Raw genomic sequence first — 24,939 nt, 5'->3', positions numbered from 1 at the left:
ATCCCCTTCTCTCACCTCTTCTCGAGCATTGTTAGGGTGTCTCTGCAAGGTCCAGGTGACCTGAGCCTGTAGTGATTTGGGAATGCACTCCAGGAAAGAGCTACTTCCCTCCACTGCATACAGCTTTTTCTCCAAAACACGCAGCTTCTGGTGGTCTACAGAGCAGAAAATAAAGCAGTGGTGTTAAAATCAATATCAGCTTCAAATGGTCAAAATATTCATTCATTCATTCATTCATTCATTCATTCATTCATTCAATAACTATAAAATTAGAATTAAATCTATTCTATTCAAACACTATTGTTTGATTATGAGGATTTCAGTTGACAAATTTCAAGTATATTGAAAAAATTGCTGTTCTGAATCATGGCTTTCTGTGCTTATGTGCAAAACTTTTATTTTTTTCAAGATTTCTTCCAACTTTAACCTATTTTTGATCATTAGTGTGATGTAAACTGTATTCTTTTCTGGCTGCAACAACTTCTTGCACCGGCTTATATCCATTAAAAACACCCATTTACTACAAGAAAACTCTTTAAAAGCCTTTAACTTTTATTTTTCTTTCTTTGTCAGAATGAATTAAACAAGCCAGCAGGCCATATGTGGAAGTTGGACAGGCACATCAAATGAATTGGCAAGCCTACTTCCATTGTGTTTGGCCAGTAGAGATGAGTGAATGAATGGAGGGTGAAAACCGGTGGGAGCTCCAAAATCATGTCACACACCCTTTCATCAAACATGCTTTTACCAGAAAGTTTCCCAAAGCTAGGTGGAAGTATTGCTTCTCTTAAAGCAAGAAACTTCTAAATAGTGAAACTATTTTGTTGACTGAGTAAGAAAGACAAATGTTACATCATTTAATTTTCTACAAGTATTGTATTGTTTTTGACTGATCACTGAATATAAAAAATTAAACAATGTAGTTTTTCTTTCTGCTACTCAGTCATTAAAATAGTCTAACATAACAGTCAGTCAGGTCTGCATTTCTCATTAAGGTTAGTGCTCTCACTGGGAATTTTTGCACACCTTGATGTTTTCGACTTGATGGACAGATAAGATCCTCTCACTGTACTGAAAGTCTAAAACAATTTCTATATGTTTAAAATAAGTTGGGTTACTAGTCTGTTTTTATTAACTCTAATGAGAACTTAAGCCAATGTGTCTGAAACAAGCACTGAAAAGTAATGATCTGTGGTGTAACGCTGCCCCCAGAGGCGTAAACTGACCTCCTGAACAGAGTGTGTTAGGGTCACCGTTCCTCACGTCCTGGCGACGGAAGCGCCTAAGTGTACGCACATAGACATACAGACACACGTGTACAAAAAAATGAAGAGGATTGCAAAAGATCAGATTTTACTTGTGAAACCACAGTAGTGATGTAATGAGAGATGAGGATGTGATGGAAAAGTGCAGCACCGGTAATGAGTGTGTGTACCGTTTTGTGTTAGGCAGATAACGAGTGCAAGTGTGTCCATCCCAGGCACAGTAGGGGTCACGGGCAAGGCAGCACTCGGCACATGCTTTACCGTACATGCTGCAGCGATGCAGTGGCACCTGTGCTACACCTGTATCAGAGCCTACATATAGCTGTTGCTGCAGAGAGAGAGAAAGAGAGAGAGAGAGAGAGAGAGAGAGAGAGAGAGAGAGAGACTACTAAATTACAAAGACACACAAGGACACACTGGTCTGGAAATCTAATAAGTTACACATATTATTAGATTTTAACTACATATTTTATCTCAAATCTTAAGCAATGTCATTGCCTGTCCTGTTCATTAAATGAAATATAATCATGCATTAAATTAGGTTTTTGCTGATGATGTTATCATTTTGCTGTCAAAGTGAAAAATTATACAGCAGACTCAGAGTTCATAGCTCCCTCTTAACTGGCACTATTCATACACTTAACACTATGTAAGTACATCAGCACAGCTTTTGAGTAGTAGTTCAGTGGAGACATGACTTTCATCACAAAGCACCAGTCTAAAAACTAATAACTTAAGACACCATGATTAGGGTCAGTGGTCAACTCTGGAAGGTCTCAGCAGGTACCTAGTTACCCAGTGTAATGAATTTCAGACTTACTCGTTTGGAGGAGATCTGCATATTGATAATGGATGAAGAATCCTGTAGAGAGAAGAACATTTGTGTTTGCTCACGCATTTATTTTGGAAGTGTATTTGAATATTTGAAAATTGAGAATCAAACCCACACACACACACACACACACACACACACACACACACACACACACACACACACACATTCACATACTTTGAAGACTTGCAGCTCTTCAAGCAGCAGCTCTGTGTTGCTCCAGCTTCCTTTGGGCACAGAGATCACCTTCAGAACTGTGCCGACATCTACAAAGGATAAAGGTCGAAATGTTGAATTTCTCTCACACTCAGAATATCAAATAATTAAAATAAAAATACTACATTAACTGACACAATCACATTAAATGGCTATTCAGTTGTTACTCAGTCTACTAGAATATAAAAGTAATGCAGAGCGTACCATAAGACTCCTGAATTCTCAAAACTGATCACTCAGTATGTGTTGAATAAGTTTGTAGTGCTAGGTCTAATATGTTATCATTTTTATCATAACAGCTTACATAAGAACTTTAATAGTGGACACTCCATGTAGTCTCAGTTGAATACTAAACATGTTATTTAACAAAGAATTAATTTATCTGTAATGGAAGGTTTTTACATTTTTAGGTTTTTCTACATGGTAAAGTTTACAGCTGGAAGACTACGCGCTTTGCAGTTTTGTTGTAACAAGCTGCATTATTTTTGTCGTATTTACCTCAAGAGATTGTTAAGTATGTTGCTTTTAAGTATGATTAAAAGCATAATCATATTAAATCATATTATCATATATTAAAAGTATGATTTTAAGCATAATTTAAAGTTCTTTGATAAATTACTTGTATAGTTCTGGGCAAAATGCGGTGGTATAAGGGAATTGAAACACTTTGGGGCCTGTTGTTATAGCAAAATAAATAACTTTGTGATGGTTACTGTAAATCCAGGTCATTGTTTATGTACATATAACTCTGTGGACATGCCATGGTTTATTCCTAATTTAATGTACTTTATTAATCCATTCTATAAAGGACTAAAGGTGTTGACCTGTTCCGATGAACATGACGTCGTAGTGGCCATCTGCAGCATTAACTCGATCCACAGCGATCTGTGTGAAGCTGTATGGCATTCCTGTGCGCAGGAAAAGCGGACGGCCACCGAGCGGCGTCACCGGGTTGTACATCAATGGGTGATGACGTGCAAACTGGATCACATTATCTGGGAAACCTTTAGTGGACTCAAAACTTCCGAACGTCTTACTGGGACACTACACAATGGTTAGAGGAATGCATAAAAGAGAATTCATTGTAATTTAATGTAGTTTGGAAAAACAACACCATTTTGTTTATATTGAGAGATTAAACACTACTAGCAACAATGTTTTAGTGAAATGTTTTGTGGAGCTCACCATGCCTGGTCGAGGGTAAGGAACTTTGCCTTGGAAAGGCACCCACTGGTAATTTGGTCCCTCTTTATGTGCAAATGGCCCTAAAAATGCCCTCCGGATGTCGTTCATAGTGTACAGGCAGACGGCTGACCCACGGAATACACTACTGCATTAGAGAAACACACACTATTAATAAAACACAGAAACTGAAATTCTGAATGCACTACAACAATCATTGTTATCATTATGTTGGTTGTTTAGATTTTGGCTGGTTTTTAGCGCTGATTCCTGAAATCAGACTACATAATTTCTTGCTTGTATAAAAAGTAAAAATAGTTGTCAGTAGTTCCTATTGATTTAAATCAGTAATGATAATAAGAGATAATTATCTCTATTATTATCTCTATTATATCTGATATTATTTTTACTTAGTTTGCGTGGAATATATTGCAATGCAACAACACAGCAATAAGCACAACGTGTGAACAGTTAATTCAGTTTCATTCAGCTTTTAGTTTTTTATACGAGGATTTCTTAAACAGCTGAATATCTCTAAATCTCTAGACCTAAAATAAGTTCTTGGTCACTTTTTGACTCTCTGGCATAAAATCCAGTGCCAAAATAGAAAAAAATCATATGAATGATACATAAATATGTGCTCAAGACAATGTGTGCCCAAATGCGTGCCCAAGTTCTCACCTGGAAGTAGAGAAGACTGTATAGACCAGTGGATTCTTCCTGTCTCGTGTTTGCAGCAGGAACACGTCCCCTAAAAGTGGACACAAATGTCAAATATATCCAACAATCTTGTCACTAAGGGCACTGGTTTGAGTGTTTGTATGTGTGTGTTTGTGTTCTTACTGAGCTCATCAAAGTGTGTTTCACTGCCATCGTTGCCTGGTACAGAGCAGACAAGTCGAGTCTTCAGGAATGTTGTCCACTTATTCACTAAACTACGCTGCCCTCCCATGTCATTCTACAACACACACAAACATAATTGACATTATATATAATATATTATATATAAAAAATATATCTTTTTTTGCCATTAAATTAAACCCCCATTTATGCGGTTTACCCGGCACAGCTGGCCAATCCGAGCATAGGTGACCTTGCCGTAGCCTTGAGCTTCAACAGCAGTTTCTCGGAAGAAAAAGAAGACTTTATCATCATCAGGGTTCTCACTCTCCGGAACAGCGAAAGCACCTATGAACTTGGGCTCTGGAAAACATGTGCACACAAACACACTCATATCTGACCATGAACCACAAGCCTTATTGTATCAGGAGCTTTATTCATTTCGAGGTCAGATTGTGTGAGGAATCCTGGGTTCGAGCTGTGGAATGCAAACATACCGTTGAGCCAGCGAGAGTCGTGTTGTTCTGTCCGTATGGAGGGTTTCTGTCCCAGGCTCCGAAAAATCGTAAAATCCCTTCCCATCAGATCAGTGGCCACGCCTGCATACAGCTCATCACCTAGGAGCAAGAACAAAATGAATTTGTAGTTATGTAGAGAAACACTATAACAGCATTCTTTAAAAACAGTAAGGCCATACACAATGTCCTTTTTACACGTACATTTCAAAATTCTGTACTAAGATGATTATTGCATTATCGATCAACTTCCAAATGCCTAGCTGAAAAACCTGAGGGCCGCACAGTATATACAGTATATACTGTCCTATACAGTATTATCTAACTTCCTGAAGACATAGAGCCCTTTAACCCTTACAAATCTATGGTCCTGCATGTTGGACCTCTTAGATTTCAAGTAAAGAATAAGAAAAACCTTCCTATGTAGAGTTTTCTTTTATCTATATAGCTTTTATGAAATATACAAATATCAGGATCCTTATTTAAAGATGTTCTATTTTATGGCTAAATATTGGAATCATATAACTTTTTAATTCTTTAAATTTATCTACTTTCAGAACACATTTTTATTAAACATTATTAGATTTAAGGTAAAATTATTTAGGTTTCTTTTAAACCCATCCAATTAATGTGGCAGGTCAAAATGTAAGAAATCAATAACAAATATAATATCTTTGTTGTTGGTGGGTTGTGATTGTTATTATATATTGGTCTGGGGAGTCCCATGTTTGCACATTAATCTTTAAGTTGACATCAAATTGTTGCTTTGACTAATTTGTATTTGTGTCATTACATGAGGAAAAATGAACTAGATAACATGACAAAACCTCAATCAGCTACTCTCTACCTGCTCTCTTGCTAGTGAATATGGTTCACTTAGCCTTGGTATTTGTCTAACTAGCTATTTCCAGAACTGTAATTTGGTCATATTTGTATGTAATATAATTAAGGTTATTTGATTAAAAAAGCAGTAGATGAATAAATACATGTTGTATGCAGTATAAGAACCCTGAAGGGCATCCTACAATAGATGAATGTCTTTCTTTATGTTTAAATTGCTGCATAAAATGCTATTAAACCACATTCCTAAAAATGATTATAATTACTGTCTATTGTATTTTACATACAGGACTGCTGGTGATTATGTAGTAAGGAAAACAGGTGTACTGACCAACTAGAACAGAAGCTGCGGTGTGCCGTGGGTCATATGGGCTTTTCCCTTTACCCTCTTCAACAAGAGATTGATCAAATCGAAACACGTGATCCTACAGGGAAATAGAAAGAGAACATAAAGAGTGAGAGAGAGATTGAGAAAAGAAAGTGAGATACAGGCTGTTATTTTCTTCAAGTTTAAAACACAGTATTTTCCAATGGAAAATTGGAGTCCTTTTCATTGCTTTAAGGGTCCAACTCCTTGCAGCAATGTTTTAGACTCTCTCTCAAACACACACACATACAAAATCTCTCTCTCTCTCACACACACTCTCATCTTACCTCCACTTTATGTCCAACCTCCACGTAAGCACAGGTCGGGTGGAAGGCTCCTGTCCCACAGGCATACAGATGAGTTCGGTTAAAGTGATGTAAAACCTTCACATAATTAACACAGTCCATCTGCAAAACACACACAGAGACATACACAATTCCATCTTGTGCACATGAATTTTCACATTCTTAACACAGGCCACAGAAATAAAAGCGTCCATCTGGTATGTCTCACATTATTTGCTGCCAAGCGCACACACACACACACGCACACACACACCACACATTTACTCTATATGCATGCACACATGGTATCACATGGAGTGTTGAGATCTAGTGCATCAATTTAGCAAGCATCCATGTTAAAAAATGTGACAGTGTGGCTGATCTTTCACATTCACTGTCCTGTAATGTAAATACTATGTAATGACTTCTTTGTCATCTTTGCAAAACCACATAATATTCACTATAAAGTGCATTTTATGAGCTTCTAGAAAGCTAGAATTATTAACCATTCAAAGAAAAGTCTACGTCATTCTTAATAAGTCTGACACATAAGCAGTATGAGCATAACACAACATTTCCAGTTAATAAAGTTACTCTGCTGATGCTCAACTTGCTTAAATTTCCAAGCATGCAGCCAGAGGTATCTGAGGAATTGTGCAGCCAGTTATACACATTTCATGTATTAATTCATTATTTTTTAAATAAAAGCCAGACGTGGAAGTGAAGATTGTAAAAAGGTCAGGGGACAGATGATTATAGCATGATTACTATGTGCTGAAGTTTTCATATAACCATTATAACTCATTTATTACTAGTAATTGTTGTAGTTATAACATATTTTCAAAATATTATGTAAGAATTCAATATTAATATTTAAGATTTTGATTTAAGTTTTTCTCAGACGCTTTTAATCTTAATAATATTAATGCATAAAACAAAAACTGTTAATGCTAGTTGTTCGATTATTCGATTCACACTGTACTTACATTTCTAGTGTCATTTCTATTTCAAGTCTAATGAGTATCTTTGAGAATTACGAATCTTATTTCCCAGCTTGTAAAGGATATCCATTATGTACTTTTGGTCTCTCTCTCTCTCTCTCTCTCTCTCTCTCTCACACACACACACACACACATACACACACACACACACACTCCAATAAGCACTTGTGAGAGCACTCACTGGAGCGTGCCATGTTTCCCAGGACTCTCTGAATTGCTACGACAACACAAAGGCATCAACATTGAGATTGCACAGTGGAGAGGGGAAGCAATAGAAGAATATCGGATGGATGGAGTGGGGTTAAGAGAAGAGCAGTGTGGGAGAGATTTAGGAGGGAAGAATGGAGCAAGCACTGTCTCAGAGTTACTCATTAGTTTCACATGCTGTACTAATTCCTCAGTGCTGAAGGAGAGAAGAGAAGAATAAGGAATAAATAAGGAATCATAAATTCATCTTCTCTCTCTCTATTGTTTTTGTATCTCCTGTCCATTTTGTAATTATACTACTTTTATCTTATCTTTAAAGATCATGGCATCCCTAATTCTTCATTTTCATCCAAAGAACATTACCTCTAGCTAATGACCTGAACCTCCAACATCTGTTTAATTGGGGTCAGGACACACCCTCAGACACGCACTGTAAATCAAGCATCTGTCTTAGTACAATCAACGTCCATCCTGTGCCTCAGGGAAATAGCAGAGACACTGGACTGACCTCAAAATCTACGTCTTTAAAGAAACCGGAAAGAGGATACAGTTAGGAAAGAAAGAAAATTAATCCATCACTTTTTCCATTAAATTAAAAAAAAGAAAGAAAGAAAGTCTCTTATAGTAAAACAAATGTGTTGCTTGAGTTTTCATTCTTTGTTTTGTCTCTGTGTCTTGCGATATCTGTCTGTTTGGTTTCTGTTCTATCTCTAATTCTAAAGTCTGCCTTTCCTCAAGGTTCTCATGGATAAAATTAAATCACCTCAAAAAAAAAAGAGTTCTTATGGATAAGATTAAGTAAGCTGCTTAAAAATGACATCATATAGTGTACATTTTAAGCCAGTTCAAGCTGACCTGCCCCTCAGCCATAAAGAGTCATTTAGCCAAAACATATTTGCTGTTTAGTTTTGCACTGAAGCTACGAGACAAAACAAGCAACGGAAGCTTCTAGGAGGCAGTTAAGTATTATGTAAGCTACATTCAGAAGACCTACACTCATACACACATAAAACCCTTGTGAGTTGTTCAGCATTTCAGTGTCACTTATGTGGTTTCTGACTTTATGCTGTATAACACAGAGCAGTCATAAAAAATGTCATAAAGCTGAATACAGTTAAAGCAGCTAATCTGAAGTGTGTTTTCTTTTCTTACCCATAATATAGTTTAAAGGTTGAATTGTGTCACAGAACTAAACTGGATGATTTAACATGTTGTTATTTTTTGTAAGGTTATACAGTACAGTTCAGGTTATAGAGTTAAGAATAATAGATAGAATCTTACAAAGTCATGATGTATATTTCATTTTAATTTTAAATAAAAACTTCTGTTCTTACATTCTATTATTTTTTAACTATCTTTAGTTAGTGTGTAATTATTGTCACATCCAGATTGTACGATACTAAATTGGCAGCTTAGTATAAGTTAATTATATGCAAATCCGGTTAATTAACTTAAATTGCAATGCAAAACTAAAAAGGCAAATGTCAGACATTAAACATGGTGTAAATTTAATTCTTCTCACAACTACCTTTAAAAGTGGTAGTTAAACGATCAGTAATGGTTTAACACTTCTGACCTTGCTGCCATATATTACACTATTTAGCTCATTACGACTTGACCTGAGAATGACTTGGTGAAATGGAATATAAAGAGTATCTACTACAGATGCTCACATTTTAAGGCCTCTCACATTTGTAGTATTTGTATGGTTGCCAGTGTTCTTCTATATATTATTTTTAAAAACAACAGAGTTTCCTGAAGTGAACAAGTTGAGATACAAGTTCTAGCATTTTATATGTAAGTGACAAGTAAGAAGATTGTATTTAACTATTGTATTACTACTGTGATGCGGGAACATTGTTTCACTAGATTTAACAGAAACACTAATGTCCATTTGGCTGAACCATATGTAACAATCCAACAACTTATTCGAATGCTTATAGTCTAGATAGCATGACTGCATTTAAGAACAAAGTGCAAATCTAAACATTTCCATGTCTTTCATGTGAACTATATGTCTAGTCATTTTCCAACAGGTTTTCCCAAACCAATCCAGATACATGATCATGTTTTCAGATAAATAAAGTTTCAGTTTGTGATGAATTATTAATATTACCTATGGTAATACACACACACAATCAGTGCTCACACTGAACCCAGAATAAAAGGTTATTTTTGAGTTTATGAGCTTACTGCTCCCCATGCACTGTGTGTGTGTGTGTGTGTTTGTAAGGGCTTTGACACATCTTCAGCCAATTAAATTGAAGACAAACTGTGTCTATACCAGGGTTCCTCTCCCTTTCTGTCTCTGCTTTTGTCTTTCTCTGTGTCCTCCCACTTTTCTATTTCGATAGGTTTATAGCTTGCAATTAGTAAGGGGTAAGAGGTTGGGAAAACTCGTCATGTTTTGTGTGTGTGTGTGTGTGTCTGCAGGGCACAGCTCAGTGGAAGACAGGATTATTTGAAGTGAGGCTGTTACACAAAGAGACAGAGAGAAAAAACAAACAACAAAAGAAATGAGAAGAGATTCAGTCAGTGATTTAAGCAGAGATCATGTGTGTATCTCTTAGCTCGACTCCCTAAGTGAGATACATGAACTATAACCTCTGACCTGTATATTATACTGAACATTAAATCCTCCTGTGACCATGCAGATGTAGCTAATGTGGCTTAGTGGAGCAGACTGTTATTTTTTTTCTTCAGAAACGTGAAGCACTAAACATAAGCAGTATAAGTGACGTTATACTGGAGCTACAACATGGAGCTAGAGTGTATATCAAAAAACTCAACTGGAACAGCAGTCATGAAAATGTCATCTATCAGTGGCTTTACAATGAAATGATAAGGGCTGTGCAAATCAATAAGAACAACGTGTGCAAATTGTCATAAATACTAAGAGATAATAATTTTGATTAAATTTATTTTATTTATAACATATTTTAATAATATTTAAAAATTCTAATAACTTACTGGGCACATAGCTTGCTTCCTATAAATACCAAATAAAAGAATAAAAAGAGAACAGCTGTAACATTTGCCTTAAAAAAAAAAAAAGAAAAAAAAAAATCTCTAAGACTAATATGATGACCCTGTCTGGATTTTCTGTATATGATGACGGAGTAAGTAGCGTATTCACATTTATTATGCCTTATTTTTGAACAAAGAGGTTACGTAAAACTGCATGAGTTTTGTTTCACTAAATTTCAAATAATAGACTCGATATGTTATATTTTTGAAACATTTATACCAGCCACCTCTGTGGACAATGTGTCTGTATTATATTGTTATCATGCTAACATTGGCATTAGGGAATATTTTTAAAAATTAAAATTAAAATTAAGATTAAAAATGATAACCAATTCAGTTACTGGGGCATCATCATATCTGCGATTGAGTGTTTAGTGAATTAGTATGTTGAGTGCATCATAAAATGAATTGATGTTATTGATTGCAGTTAGTGAGAATGTTAACTTTGGGCCTTATTTTTACAGGAACAAATAAATTTGTAAAAATCTCATAGGAACATTTACATAACTTACTAGAGCTCATGAGTTTGTGTATCTGCACATACAAGTAAACTCACTAATGGGAACCTGAACTGATCGTCTAATAAGCAATTTTATAAACAGTTTTACATTATCGGGTATAAATAGCTCATTCATTTTGATTAAACAACGAGCATGCACAGTCTTGTATATCCAGCCAGTAAAACCCCCATGCATCTAGATTTGAGGATTGGTTCAATCAGCTCTGTTCCAAATGAGCCGTTTAGGATGAGTCACCATATAGGGCTAATAGGACTAATCAGAATAATGAGTGACTGAGTGTGCATGTGGCTTTAGCTGTGTAATGTCACCTTGTGACATCCCACAGTCAAAGAGAGAGACTAAACACTCTCTGGTAAGATGGTTTATAAAGTGTAGAATGAGAGAGAGAGAGAGAGAGAGAGAGAGAGAGAGAGAGAGAGAGAGAGAGAGAGAGAGAGAGAGAGAGAGATTGAAAGAAAGAAAATCTTTTTCACCAGAAAGAAATTGAGTCAAAATGTTCTGTCAACAATCCAGGAGCCAGTAAGATTCTCTTACTCAGTTTCAGGGAATGGGGAAAAAACAACATAAGAAAAGAAAATAATAAAATCATTTCAGATAGCTGGGAAGTGTAGTGTTTAAGTTTAGGAAAGTCTCTTATCCATGGTGGTCTCTTTTCACACATCCGCTTATAATGTAGGTCAACCTGTGGGTCAGCACACCGAATATTGCCCCTGTGTGTATGAGTGAATGTGTGAGGGTGTGCATTGCCAAGTCAAACTCAACTTGGATTTCAGCATCAGCTAATTTTTGTCAGACACCCCCTGCAGCATACACACACATGCGTACATTCAGAGACATTTAGATAACCTGAAACACACTGTAACATATACAGTAGGAGAGGTGAACACTGGAGCATTTTCACACCCAACCCAAACACATCTATATAATACATTTTCCAATAAGTAGTCTTTGTCCATGAGAACAATCAGGTCATGACATTACTACAATCTTCACACATAATTTTACACATAGTGCTAAAAAGTTTGACTTGGCTGAGGTTTGGTATTGAAATAAAGTCAGCTGATACACTGAAACAACATTACACAGAATCAGCAAAAGAACATCTAAACTAATTGGAAGAGTCATCACTTCCAGTCCTGTGGAGCTACAGTAGCATTGAGGCCAGGAGGAGCACAGTTCGCTTTACTTGGGGAAATTTTGTACATTTGTTAGGATTCTAACTGATTACTGTACAGTACATAGTTTGGAGTCACCCAATGACACCCAATGATAGGGTGATGTCTTTCCTGTTGTGCTACTTGGGAGCAGTCAAGGATCTTTTTTCTTTCAACTTATACTGTACTTCTGAATTTTACCTACTCATTTGTTCATTTCAAATGAACAAATATTTACTTTTGGCTCACTAAATTTTCAAACTCGGCCTCACTACAATTCTCTACAATTATATATCAGTTATCATGCCATCTAACATTTGATAAATTATCTTTTTCTTTTGAACCGTTCTTACTTTCTTTCTTCTATACTTTTGCTTCCATATAAAGAGTTTATATTTTGTGTTACAACTTGTTTAACTTGATTGAATGTAATGCTGCTCTTATTGACCTAGATAAGTAGGTCATGCCTGTCATGTAATGCTGACATGCAGCATATGGTACATCCAGACTATCAAAATGATCAAACCTAGCCAAATCTTATCTAAACCAGGCTTTTAAATTCACTTACAAAATCCCATACAAACCTCTTCTGGCAAAACTAATCCATTTTGAATGGTGCATAATCCTGCTAATTAACTGCTGAGTTGATTCACCAAGCTGTACTGGACTCCAGACCCCCAGGACTGCCATTGATGACCCCAGGATTAGGCAGACTTTCACACATCTACATTCAGAGCCTGACTGAGACTTTCACTAATCACTGTCTAACCTTTATAACCATTATATAGACAGACTGTATTGATCTGCAGTCCAAATGCAGGACAAAAAAGTGGGCTCTGGAGCACACTAGGAGATAAACTACACATTAAATTCATTAGGTTTATACCATGATTGATCAAATGTATACAGTATTTCTAGCTGTTAGCTTCAGGATAAGTCTGATCTAATTCTAGTCATAGTTCTAATATAGGATCACAAGCTTCCGATAGTTCTAAACTAGTGATAAATGTCATGCACTTGCAATAACAAATAATACTAACATCAGAGCCCCGAATATCCGCAATACTAAACTTGATGTTCTAATAGTACCTGAGACAACACTCTGCAGCTTTCTTATTGCCAAGGATTATATAACTCCTTAGGCTTGATGACGAAATGATTCAACACAATGTGTGATATTGTGTTGAATCTGCAGGTTCAGTGTTGCATCAGTCGATATCAATGGTGTTTACAAAATAAAATACCTCAGTGGATCAGATCTGATACTGATCCAGTTCATCAGGATAGTACTTATACTCATGTGCTTTGGAATGGAGAAAGCAATGTGTTGTGACTGATAAAATCTTACATTGATGTCCTTCCCTGCCCAGTTGCACTCTTCCCTCCACTCCACAGGTGCTGGCCAGTAAATCTATAAGAGAAAGAAAGAAAGAAAGAGAAAGAGAGAGAGAGCGAGAGAGAGAGAGAGAGAGAGAGAGATGGGGCAGGGTTAAGGAAAAGGTCATGACCTAGACAGGGTTTGACTTGTCCAGTAGCTAGAGGGAAATTCTCTTTGGATATCCTGTTGTTAAAAACATAACCAGGGGCCCCACACACACACACACACACACACACACACACACACACACACGCACACACCGACAAACTCTAGATACACAAATAAGATTTACAGATATACATGGCCTAATAATGTCTCTAACAAGAATATCTGCCAGGTTTTAATTTATGGGGACATTTGGCTGGTCCCCACAAGAAAAAAATATTTCTCTTTAAAAAAATAATAAAAACTGCATCTTTTATTACAAAAAAAAAGTGAAAAGAGCAAAAAATCTTTCTTTCAGTTATAGAGATTAATATTAGTGTTAGATTTAGGTATACTATTAATTAGCTCCATTAATATTACTGTCAATGCAAGGTCCTCACAAGGATAGTAACTTGTGAAAAAAAAGTGTGTACATTTGAGTCTGTGTGTTCTTCCTAGACAGCGATACTCTTGCCCTCAGCAGTGACCTCATCTCTCATTTTTCTTTTTCCACTCAAGAGGTAGATGAAAATCCCTCAGTCATTCATCAGCACGCTGGCCTTTATCACCTTTAAGTCATCAGGTATCATCTGGAAGCCATGCAGAGATTACCTTTAATACCCGTTTAAACCAACAGTTATCACTTTTACTCTTCTCTTCTTTTTACACTGATGTAAACTAAATACACACAGTACTCTGAAAGCCATTCACACAGTTACAGCTTTTCTATCAGTCAGACATATTTCTGGATAATTAACGCAAAGCTGTCGCAGTTTTCCGTTAGATTCCTTTTATCAAAATCTCCCATCTTGAACTTTTTCCAAGAACCAGCACAGCCTCGGGACACAAACACACTGATAAATGGTGAAGGAAAAAGGCAGGCAGAGTTGCCTTTATCCACAGTTTGATGTGTTTTTGCTGCCACATTACTTTTTAGTCATTTATACAGCTCAGACATTCTAAGTCTTCCATTCTGTGCATTATGTGAATCTAAGCTGACAGGACAGGACTCATTCTTACCTTGGAATCCATGCCACAGCCCTAGATTCACTCTCCGAAATCCATAGCTAAATTTGCTACACATCTAAATCTGAAGGTTTCAGAAATTCCACTGTTATGTGACTTTTGCATTTACATTGTTTAATAAAATGTCCCATAGTACAGACAAGCTAAGGATCACTGAGTCAGTTTGCATAAGTTCTTATTGAAACTTTTGAGGACGGACAACGCAGACAAATCTTAAAAAACAAACAAACAAAAAACTTTTTTTCTATATATTTTGTTCTCCTGACACATTAATTGTAATTTGGCACTCATTTCCAAGTCACATCATTTGATAATCTCTATAGTTCCCTGAAGTAAACCTTACAGCCACTGGTAACCATTTTCATGATGAAATTTTCAGTTAAAAATGATATTAAGTAAATAACTGTACATTTGGGATAAATTATACTAACCACTTATTTTTGGTAGTAGTGTTTTTACCTTTTGTTCTTGTTTGGCAATGTTATCCAGGCTGAGTGACAACAGGTAATTTCTCGCTCCTACAAAGAGCCGGCCCCTTTCTTCATCCAATAGGAGTGATCCGAAACAGCACGAGCGGTCCAAGTCAAACCGCTTCACTCCATTAAACTGCTGGAGCTCTGCAACACACAGACACAGATAGATGCACACAATTACACAAATTCCACATAAATATACAAAGATTTCTAAATGAAAGTTTTAAAATAGGATATCTGCAGGTATGGGACCTGAACTATTACTGAAACAAGTTAACAACCATCTCTCTCTCTCTCTCTCTCACTCTCTCACACACACACACACACACACACACGCACACACAAATACCTTTGTAAGTAAGCTTCATCCTTGGTGCAGAAGTGGAAGAGGTAGAAGATGCAGATGATCCACTGGACGATGAACTGACACTGATCAGGCCAAGCATCACAGTCAATACCACCACTATCATAGTCATCATCATCTTCAGACACTCTCAATAGTGTTCAGAGAGAAGCTTCTAGGTGGTGGATGCTCTGAAGAGTGGTTGGTCAATTGATTTGCCAGGGGTTTTTGTGATTAGGTTCCAGATCGGACAATGAGATTGTAGAACTGGTCAAAAAAGAAAACAAGAAAGAGAAAGGTTTTAAGCTATAGTCAGTAATGTTGGCTGAAGTTAGCCGAATCTAATAGATTTGAGTCTTTAATGCAAACATACTAAGTACTCTTAGTGTTCCCTCTAAACCATGCCCATAAACCTCTCTAAAGCCTGAATGCTGGTGCAAGAGGAGGAGCTTTCTCAACCAATAGGCAAGTAGGAACACTTTGTCTGATAAGTTGAATGCTGTAAGTCAATAATATTTATTTATTTATTTTATTCTCAGTCTGTGGTGCAGAATCCGTGTGCACATATTTTATTACCCATTTTAATTAATTGAAAGAAATCTTAAACTGATCAGCTTACTGTCTATAAAAAAAGAACGTCATGTTTCTTATATTTTTCTTTCTCAAATGAGATATTATCAAATAATAATAACAATAATAATACTAATAATAAGTAAATAACTACAATCATATATTTGTTATTATACAAAAAAGAGAAAGTAAAAATCATTTATTGGCAGTAATTTCAAGCATGACAAAAGGAGAGGCTGCTGAGTGAATGACTTTTTATCATTGTGATAACATGAGTGATAACAGGAAATGACTTGTCTGTTTCCACAACATGAAATCTTACTCTAAAAAATTTAACAGTATGATGTCGGGGATAAATAATAAATCTTCTAGTGAAAAAGGAAAAAATCTGCATGTTGGTATGAGAAAATAATACACTGTTTGCATCCTGGTGTAGCACAACTCTGTGGTGACTTTTTTGTTGAGCAATATTTCTGATTTCTAGAGACGAAACTGCACTTTATTTATTTAATAATAAACAGGGAAAAAAGAACAATGTTTGGTGCTTTTATTTGAAGAAATACTTAAATTCACTGCTGTATGCTGTAAAATTGTTGGACTACTGAGCAGAAGGTCATGAGTTTTAATCCCAGGTCCACCAAACTGCCACTGCTGGGCCCCAGAGAAGGCCCTTAACCCTCAATTAGGATGAGCACACTATACAGAGGACACCAGTTCATTTACTGTATAATATAATTTCAGGATCCTCTGCATTTCTATTTCTTTATGTATCTTTATATATGTCTTCATTACTTAAGCTTTTATATAGTAATGTTATTAATATTACACTGTCATAAAAACATCTCTCCCTTTCACTTTCTCTTCATTCATAACATACTTTACAAAAGTGTCCAACTAATATTAGAGCAGATTATTTCAGGCATGCACAAATGCTGACACACACACACACACACACACACACACACACACACACACACACACACACACACACACACACACACACACACACACACACACACACATTTTAGGAATGAACAAATGGGCTACTGCTGCTGCCTCTTCATTGCTTTCTATTAAACAATGTGGTGCAATTTGATAATAGCCTTCCAGCCTCCCCCCCCCCCCACACACACACATACACACACACAAATAATTCCTCTGTTTCTCTCACACATGCTTGTGTGTGGTGTGTTTATGCCGCCACTTGTGGACGCCTGCCACAGAACCGCTGAATGGACAGAGTGGCTGCAGTGATGGTGCCAGACCTCAGTTACACACACAGACACACACACACACACACACACACAGACACACACACACACACTCAATCCCGCTGTTTCTTTTGCTATCCATCAGTTTCTCCAACCATCCATTTAATACTCCCTCCACTTTCTGGTTCTCCTTTCACCTTCTCTTTATTTCATCTGTTCTTCCACTATCCATATTTTTCTTTCTCCATCTTTTTATCCCCTTTTCCCATTCCCGTTTCTTCCGATACACATCTGCTCATCACTTTATCATTTTGTCTTCTGTTCCATCCATTTCTATCCCACCAATCCTAACTTAACTCCCCTTTCTCCATCTTTCATTCATTATCTCACTCTCCCCCAGTACTGTCAATCTCCCAAATGATTTCTCCATCCCTTCATTTCTCACTTTCACCATCTCTCCAATTATTTCCATTCCACAATTTTTGTCACTCCATCCTATCCTTCTTTGCCCATTGCTACAGTTTCCTTTGTTCATCCTGAAGTCTCGTTCCCCATCTGTCCATTTCTTCACTTGCATCACTTTTTGTCAATTACTCCATATCTGTCTATTCTATCATTCTCTCAATTCACCCCCACACCCCCAGTCTCTTTCCCTCCTTCCTTCTATCCCTCTATTGTCTTCTCCCTTTGGACTCATTAAACGAAAAGCAGATGTCCATTTCTTCCACTTTATTTCTCTTTTCGTTAAATAGATCTGTATATATGTCACTGGTAACAGCATCTAAACTATCTGTGTGTGTGTGTGTGTGTGTGTGTGTGTGTGTGTGTGTGTGTGTGTGTGCGCGCACCCATGTGTGTGTGCACCCATGCTTGCAAGGCTAGAAGAGGGGGAATAAATTGCAATCTTTTCATCCATTACAGGAACCTCCAAGGCCAATATCATTTTGACTCTGACACATGCTCTCTCTCTCTCTCTCTCTCTCTCTCTCTCTCTCTCACACACACACACACACACACACACAGACACACACACTTTGCTGCAGTGTTGAATATTAAAGAGGTTTAATCTGCAGGACCAAAGAGGTGAGAGACGACCTACTGACAACGGAATATAGATGGTGTGCTCCCTAATGCAATAACACACACACACACACACACACACACACACACACACACACACACACACACACACACACACACACACACACATAAAGAGACTATGCTGAACACATATGCTGCATATTCAGCACTTCCTAATGCAGTCCTCTTTACACCACTAACACACACACACACACACACACATCCACAACTCCTCTATCTGAGTATCCCTCTGAGTCAAGAGTGGTTTCACAATTATTAGCTGCACACACCATTTAATAAATAATGCACCCCCCCTCTCTCTCTCACACACACACACACACACACAACACACACACACACACATATATACTATGGAGCAGAGACACTCTATCACAAAGTGTTTGTATACAAGAGTGTTGTCCTACATAAAGTGCTCTCTCTCTCTCTCTCTCTCTCTCTCTCTCTCTCACACACACACACACACACACACATGTACACACATAGACAAAGGCAGGTGTGGTTGGGTAGGGCAGAACGATCCCAGTCCTAAGAGATATAAGGAGAAAAACAAGTGCATCCCTCCGTCCTTCACACCTCCTTAAACCCTGTGCCACTACCTTACAATAAGTCTTCATTACAAACCAAGGCAAGATCCACACACACAAACACACACACACACAAAAATAGGTGCTCAGTTCCACTCATAGGACTAAACCTCTCCACATCAGTATAGCTGTGAATGTGACAGAAAGGCGTTTTCTGGAAACTTCAGATCCAAACATTTAATTGTTAATGTTATTTGTCTCTAACTTTACAGGGTTACAGGATGTCCATAAATCCAGCATCATTGGAGAAATACAAGAAGGGGAAAACACTGGAACTTAATATTACTAGTATGTTTCTCAACACACTAATTTAGACCCAGTTTAATATCCAGTTAAACAAGAGAGTTCAAGACAATCTCAGTTTCAATAACACATTAATGCAAATGTTCTATATACAGTAATGAACTATAACCACGCACTTGGAAAACTAGGACAACCTGAGTAAGACAAATAGAGAAGGAGAAGAAGACATTGTTCTGTACATTTAGAATAAAAAAATGCTTTAATGCAGACTTAGAAAGACATTTTTTAAGTGGGAATAAGAAAGACACAGAGAGAGAGACAGAGAGACAGGGGGAGAGAGAGAGAGAGAGAGACAGAGAGACAGAGAAGGGTAATTACTGTGTCATAAGCCTCTTTGGGTTAAGCACAGCGACATGTGAAAGCAAGGGTCGTGAAAGCATAGAGAGCAAGAGGCCAGGGGAGAGAAGAATTGAGAGACTGAAGGAAAACGAGAGGAAGAGAAAAGCAGCGATTGTTCCTGAGCAGCTCGTCTGGCCTCCTCCCAGCAGGCTGAGCCTCCCATCACACAGCGGAGCAGAAAAGAAAGAATATAGTGAGAAAGCAAGAGAGGCGAGGTCTGCGCTCACACAGGGAGGGAGAAAGGACGAAAAGAACGAGAGACAGCAGGAGATCAGAGGCTTTTGCTCCTAGAGATGAAGGGAGACACATTTATTGGACAGTCCTTGAAAAAGAAAGAGGGATAGAAGGTCTCTCTCTCTCTCTCTCTCTCTCTCTCTCTCTCTCTCTCTCTCTCTCTCTCACTCTCTCTGTGAGTTGTGATCCTTCAGAGACTCCTACAGGTCCAATGTTAAATCCCCAACACACTTTCACTTTTAAAGTTAAAGTTACTGTTTCTAAATTAGCAATATAATCTAAGACTAATAATGAAAAGATTTAAAATATGATCTTTAGCAAAGAAAAAGCATAGAATATTTGATGTGGTGAGATTATTTGCTAGGAAACATTTCTGTTTATTTATGGATTGCATGGGAAAGTTTCCAAAAAAAGGTTTGTGGAAGTTCCCAACCTTTACATGTAACTAGAAAATGTTAATTCATTAGACGTGTCATTAAATGAAACATTTCATTGATTGGCTAAAATCACTATGTGGATTAAGGCGAGTAACACACTTTGTGTATTTAATTACAAACTATATATAATGTAATGTTTTGATTTTATTTCTAACAAATGGAGCTTTTGGAGCATCCACAGTAGAACAAACTGGTTACTATAGAAAAGATTTAAAAAGGTTATATATGAAAACAGCAAGACAATTTGTCACTACATCAGCGATTATAATTTTATGTAGTTCTTTCTTGTTATTTTGTAATTTTTCTTTTTTGTTCTTTTGCCTGTTCAGGGGCGCTGCAGCGGATCCGCATATTCGATTTGGTGCAGGTTTTACGCTGGATGCACTTCCTGACACAACCGTCTCATTTTATCAGGGCTTGGGACCAACACTGAGAGTTAACTCTTTTGTGGCTAGGTTAGCTCACTGCCTGGGAATCGAACCTGGGTCATGCCAATGAGAGCGTGGGATCCTGCCGCTGGACCGCCAGGAGGCCAGATTATCTTTGTTAAATAACATTTTTATCTTATGTTTATTAGTCTCAGATTATGTGTAGGTAGTACTGTGCAACTCAAATTAGTTACTATAGAAACAATGACGTAAAAATTTTGAAAACAGAAGGTGTGTGATTGTTGAATTACTCTCTGAAGGATATTTAGAAAACTTAATTTTATTAAGTAAATTTGTATGATTTTCCCAATGGTTTCTGTCCTTTAGAATGTTGGCATCTTTCTGGCTTTGAAGTTGATTTTAGACAAACTTCTTACAGATAACATTGTATCTATGGAAACTCTGCCTCCTGAACATTTAATATGAAAGATTTATAATACAGCATTAGCATCAAGGCAACAAGCTGTTTTGGGCAAACCCTAATGTGTAAGAAATTTCCCAACAGGCATGTCTCTGAATCCCAAATAATTCTCAAAGGCCATTACGTTACATTCTATGTAGCGAACATGACGACATACTGTATGTCTGGGGTTGCCTGCTCATGATTTTTTTATGTGGTGCAATTTAATCTGATACACAGGCTTTGTGTAGCACTACTGCTACACAGGCTTTGTGTAGCACTACTGCTAATATTAATACATGCCAGACACATTCTGGAAAAATATACTAACCAGCGGATATAGAGTATAAATGCTTGTCAGTAATTATGTTGCCTCAAAGTTATATTATGTTTTACTTTAAGGAACAGATTGTCTTAAACAATTAGACCTTCAGCAATTTTTTTTATCTTGGAGAGTATATCTATATTGTGGAAATGCACATAATAAACAAAACTGAATGTCTTCCACTTTTTTTAAAAGCACATTAAACATTAAAACAATAACACAAGCTGTATTTCAGAACAAACCCACACATAGACACAGACTAAATGCTGTGAGTCCATATTTAAAACAGCAGTCTGTAACTGTTGGAGGACAGAGACAAGTCTCAATGTGTGTGTGTGTGTGTGTGTGTGTGTGTGTGTGTGTGTGTGTGTGTGTGTGTGTGTGTGTGTGTGTGTGTAAGAGGTAATCTCTGCACCCAGCCGCAGGCACTTCAGCCCACTTTGAAAAGCACACAAACTCCTCCACAAGTGCACTGCATGATGGACACACACACACACTACATAACACTCATAGGCAGAAATAATGGACTTAACTTCGATTGAGGGACGGAGGGAGAGGGAGGGAGGGGTAAACAGGGCAATAAAATATGCTAAACCTCTACAAGATATTTCAGCTGTCTCTCAAAGCGCTCTCTGTGTATGCACACAATGGGTGTCACTACAATCATCAGTGTGTTAGAAGCCAAGTTTAACTGTCAGCAAAACCACACTCACACCACACATACACACACACACACACACACACACACACCTAACCAAGTACAACTGGAATGCCTGATCAGCTTCTGTGCATAGGCATGGTTCCAGTGTTGCCAGGCAAAACCAAAGCCTCAAATCCCTCTATAGGAATAAGAAATGAACAAAACAACGGACTAGAATCCTCTATCACTTACCATAAAGATAAGAATGATTTCATAAAGATCAACACTTGGTAATGTCCAGTATAGCTAAAATATTTTGATGTGGTGAAATAAAATAATAACAAACCAGAGCTTGAGGCAAAAAAGGAAGTAGTTGAGCAAACTGTGGATTATTTATGATTGTACCTGATTTTGTGGGCATGTACCAACACACACACACACACACACACACACACACACACACACTCACACACATTCCAACAGTACTAAGATGTAGCCCTGGGTGACAGCATCCCACTGCTCTAAACAAACTACCATGATGTAAAGAATACACACACATGCCAAAGTTTGTTGCCAAAGAGAACGATGATGACAACTCTTCTTTTCATTTCGAAACAGCAGAATCAATTATCAGAAAGAAAAAGACAGGGACAGATGATGCTTAATATGTCTGTATAGCTTTTTCAGAATGTTGCTAATGGAACTTTAAGTGATTTAAGACAAATAAGCTTAGTGTAACATACACTGATAAAACAAATTTCATTCCTTCATTCATTTGTATATTCATTTGTTGGTCCATTCATTAGTCCTTTTGTTATTTGTAGACTGCTCTTTTCCTCAAAGGTGCTGTGTTCAGCAACACTTGTTGAGCGGCTGAGCTATGCAGCGAGAATTAACATAGCACGTTTATTACATTTAGGTAAGATATAATGCCATTTAGATAAATATAGACCACTGTTTGTCAAGGCCTATTAATAAATGTTTTTGTCCATTTTCTTGTTCCTTCTTTTGTTTCAAATAACAAAATTAGTGAAACCTAGCTATCATTTAGGATGACAGCTGTTAGATTAATGTGAATTGATTACATTATAGCATTAACAAACATTCTCTCATAGTAAGTAACACAAATGTAAGTTAAATCAAAGAATAAATGTATTTTTAATGCAGGTTTTATGCTTGAGATCACTAGCAGTGAAGCTTTTATTAGCTATTACTAGCTAGCCACATACTATGAGGAAAAATTGCTAATAAATCTTATTATTAAAAGTATCTAGTTAGTTGGTATTGATTGTTGTAACCACATGCTTAATAGCTAAAAATCTAGCTCCCATATAGGATAAGATAACTTGTTTTCAAGCTAGCTACATAGCAGTGGCTTTAATGCTAGTAATGTTTTGAAGCAAAATGAAGCATTCTTTTAATTATCTGAGCACAAAAATTTGATTTTTCTGTCAACTTATTTACACTCAAAATTGATTCTTTTAAAACTGAAGTAAGTCTTATGTGTAGCATGCAGAAGAAGCAGGAGAGCACACAATATTTATAGCTGAAGTTAAAAAACTCCAACAAAACAAGACTGCTAGTTAAAGAATAAAGTTAAAGAAGGGGAAGATTAAAACACACATTAGTCATCATAAGCTCTTCAGTGATTCAGAGTCGGAAAATCAGAAGACCACAGAAAAATGATCCACATGTTTAGGAAGAAATTCTGCCTGACCTTAAATACACTTTCACTTACAGTATAAGACACACAGCCATACAGTTATGAGTGGAAATGTGTGTGATTGTGTGTGTGTGTGTGTGTGTGTGAGATTCGTATTCTGTACATCATGGTAGATTGTTTGTGTAGTATGTTGAAAATCTAGCTGACACAAATCACCGTGACAGCAAACAACGAAGGAACGTGACAAATAAAACAAATTCACCCAAAAGTCACCCAAAGCAGTTCTGTAACCCGACTGGAATAGAAGAACATTATTGTCATGGATGACTTGTTTTTAAGAAAAATAACATCAGAAAATATAACAAATACATAAGAACTGAAAGGCAATGTACTTTGTATAACTTTCATCCCCTCATAAAAAGAGCATCTCTTCCACTCCCTCTCTTTTTCTATCTCGGTGGGTCACTCCATCATTAAGTTAATCCTCATCAACATTAATCCTTTCTGTCTTTGAAGTAGACATCTCTCACCCCACCCAAGTTTCAGAGTCACAAGGGGTACACACACACACACACACACGGAATGAAATATGAGTGAGCATTTATCAAGTTCATACACACAATTGTGGCCACAGCAGACCCCTCACCAAACTCTGCTACTGTATACTATTGTTTGTTTGTTTGTTAGTTTTTTATAAATTTACAGGACATCCAACTGAGACTGAAGCTTTGCATCATGACTAGGATCCTAGAGAACATTAAATTTGTGAGCAGTCATATGAAAATTGGGACAACCAAAGACCATGTATTAGCATGTATTTATAGCATTCATTCTTAGCTTGGTTATATTTTGGGAACTAAAACCAACCAAAATCGTTTAAAGGTTTTCCTTTCGTTTAAAGGTTTTAAAGTGCTTTCCAAACTGCTAGTAGTATGGTTTACATTTGGGCCACACCCACTTCTGGTTCAAATCCAAATACAGATAGAAATGTTTAAAAAACTAATAATTTTGTGTTACAATCAAAAATTTATCTACACATTCAAGACCATAAAAAATAGAGCACTTATTTTGGCCTAGATCAGAATGAGT

The 24,939-nt window shown here is 37.0% G+C and overlaps 1 protein-coding gene across 1 annotated transcript in view; it reads right to left on the bottom strand.

Annotated features, from left to right (window-relative positions):
* sema3b (sema domain, immunoglobulin domain (Ig), short basic domain, secreted, (semaphorin) 3B) overlaps positions 1-24,939 on the bottom strand; it is a 53,825-nt gene that overhangs the window by 4,840 nt on the left and 24,046 nt on the right. Inside the window, exons 2-17 of the mRNA XM_060881052.1 lie at positions 15,622-15,882; positions 15,259-15,416; positions 13,600-13,662; positions 6,345-6,464; positions 6,022-6,115; positions 4,833-4,952; positions 4,556-4,698; positions 4,339-4,453; positions 4,177-4,246; positions 3,499-3,643; positions 3,138-3,357; positions 2,275-2,363; positions 2,086-2,127; positions 1,436-1,593; positions 1,227-1,282; positions 16-155 (exon numbers count right to left, since the gene is read on the bottom strand). Coding sequence (XP_060737035.1) covers positions 16-155; positions 1,227-1,282; positions 1,436-1,593; positions 2,086-2,127; positions 2,275-2,363; positions 3,138-3,357; positions 3,499-3,643; positions 4,177-4,246; positions 4,339-4,453; positions 4,556-4,698; positions 4,833-4,952; positions 6,022-6,115; positions 6,345-6,464; positions 13,600-13,662; positions 15,259-15,416; positions 15,622-15,754 — 1,866 coding nt within the window. The 5' untranslated portion in view covers positions 15,755-15,882. The remainder of the gene's footprint in view (positions 1-15; positions 156-1,226; positions 1,283-1,435; positions 1,594-2,085; positions 2,128-2,274; positions 2,364-3,137; positions 3,358-3,498; positions 3,644-4,176; positions 4,247-4,338; positions 4,454-4,555; positions 4,699-4,832; positions 4,953-6,021; positions 6,116-6,344; positions 6,465-13,599; positions 13,663-15,258; positions 15,417-15,621; positions 15,883-24,939) is intronic.

The sequence above is a fragment of the Tachysurus vachellii genome, chromosome 11 (genome assembly GCF_030014155.1).
Source record: "Tachysurus vachellii isolate PV-2020 chromosome 11, HZAU_Pvac_v1, whole genome shotgun sequence".
In the NCBI taxonomy this organism is placed as follows: Eukaryota; Metazoa; Chordata; class Actinopteri; order Siluriformes; family Bagridae; genus Tachysurus; species Tachysurus vachellii.
Note: the sequence above shows the minus strand (reverse complement) of the source record. Positions and strands in the feature narration are given on the sequence as shown.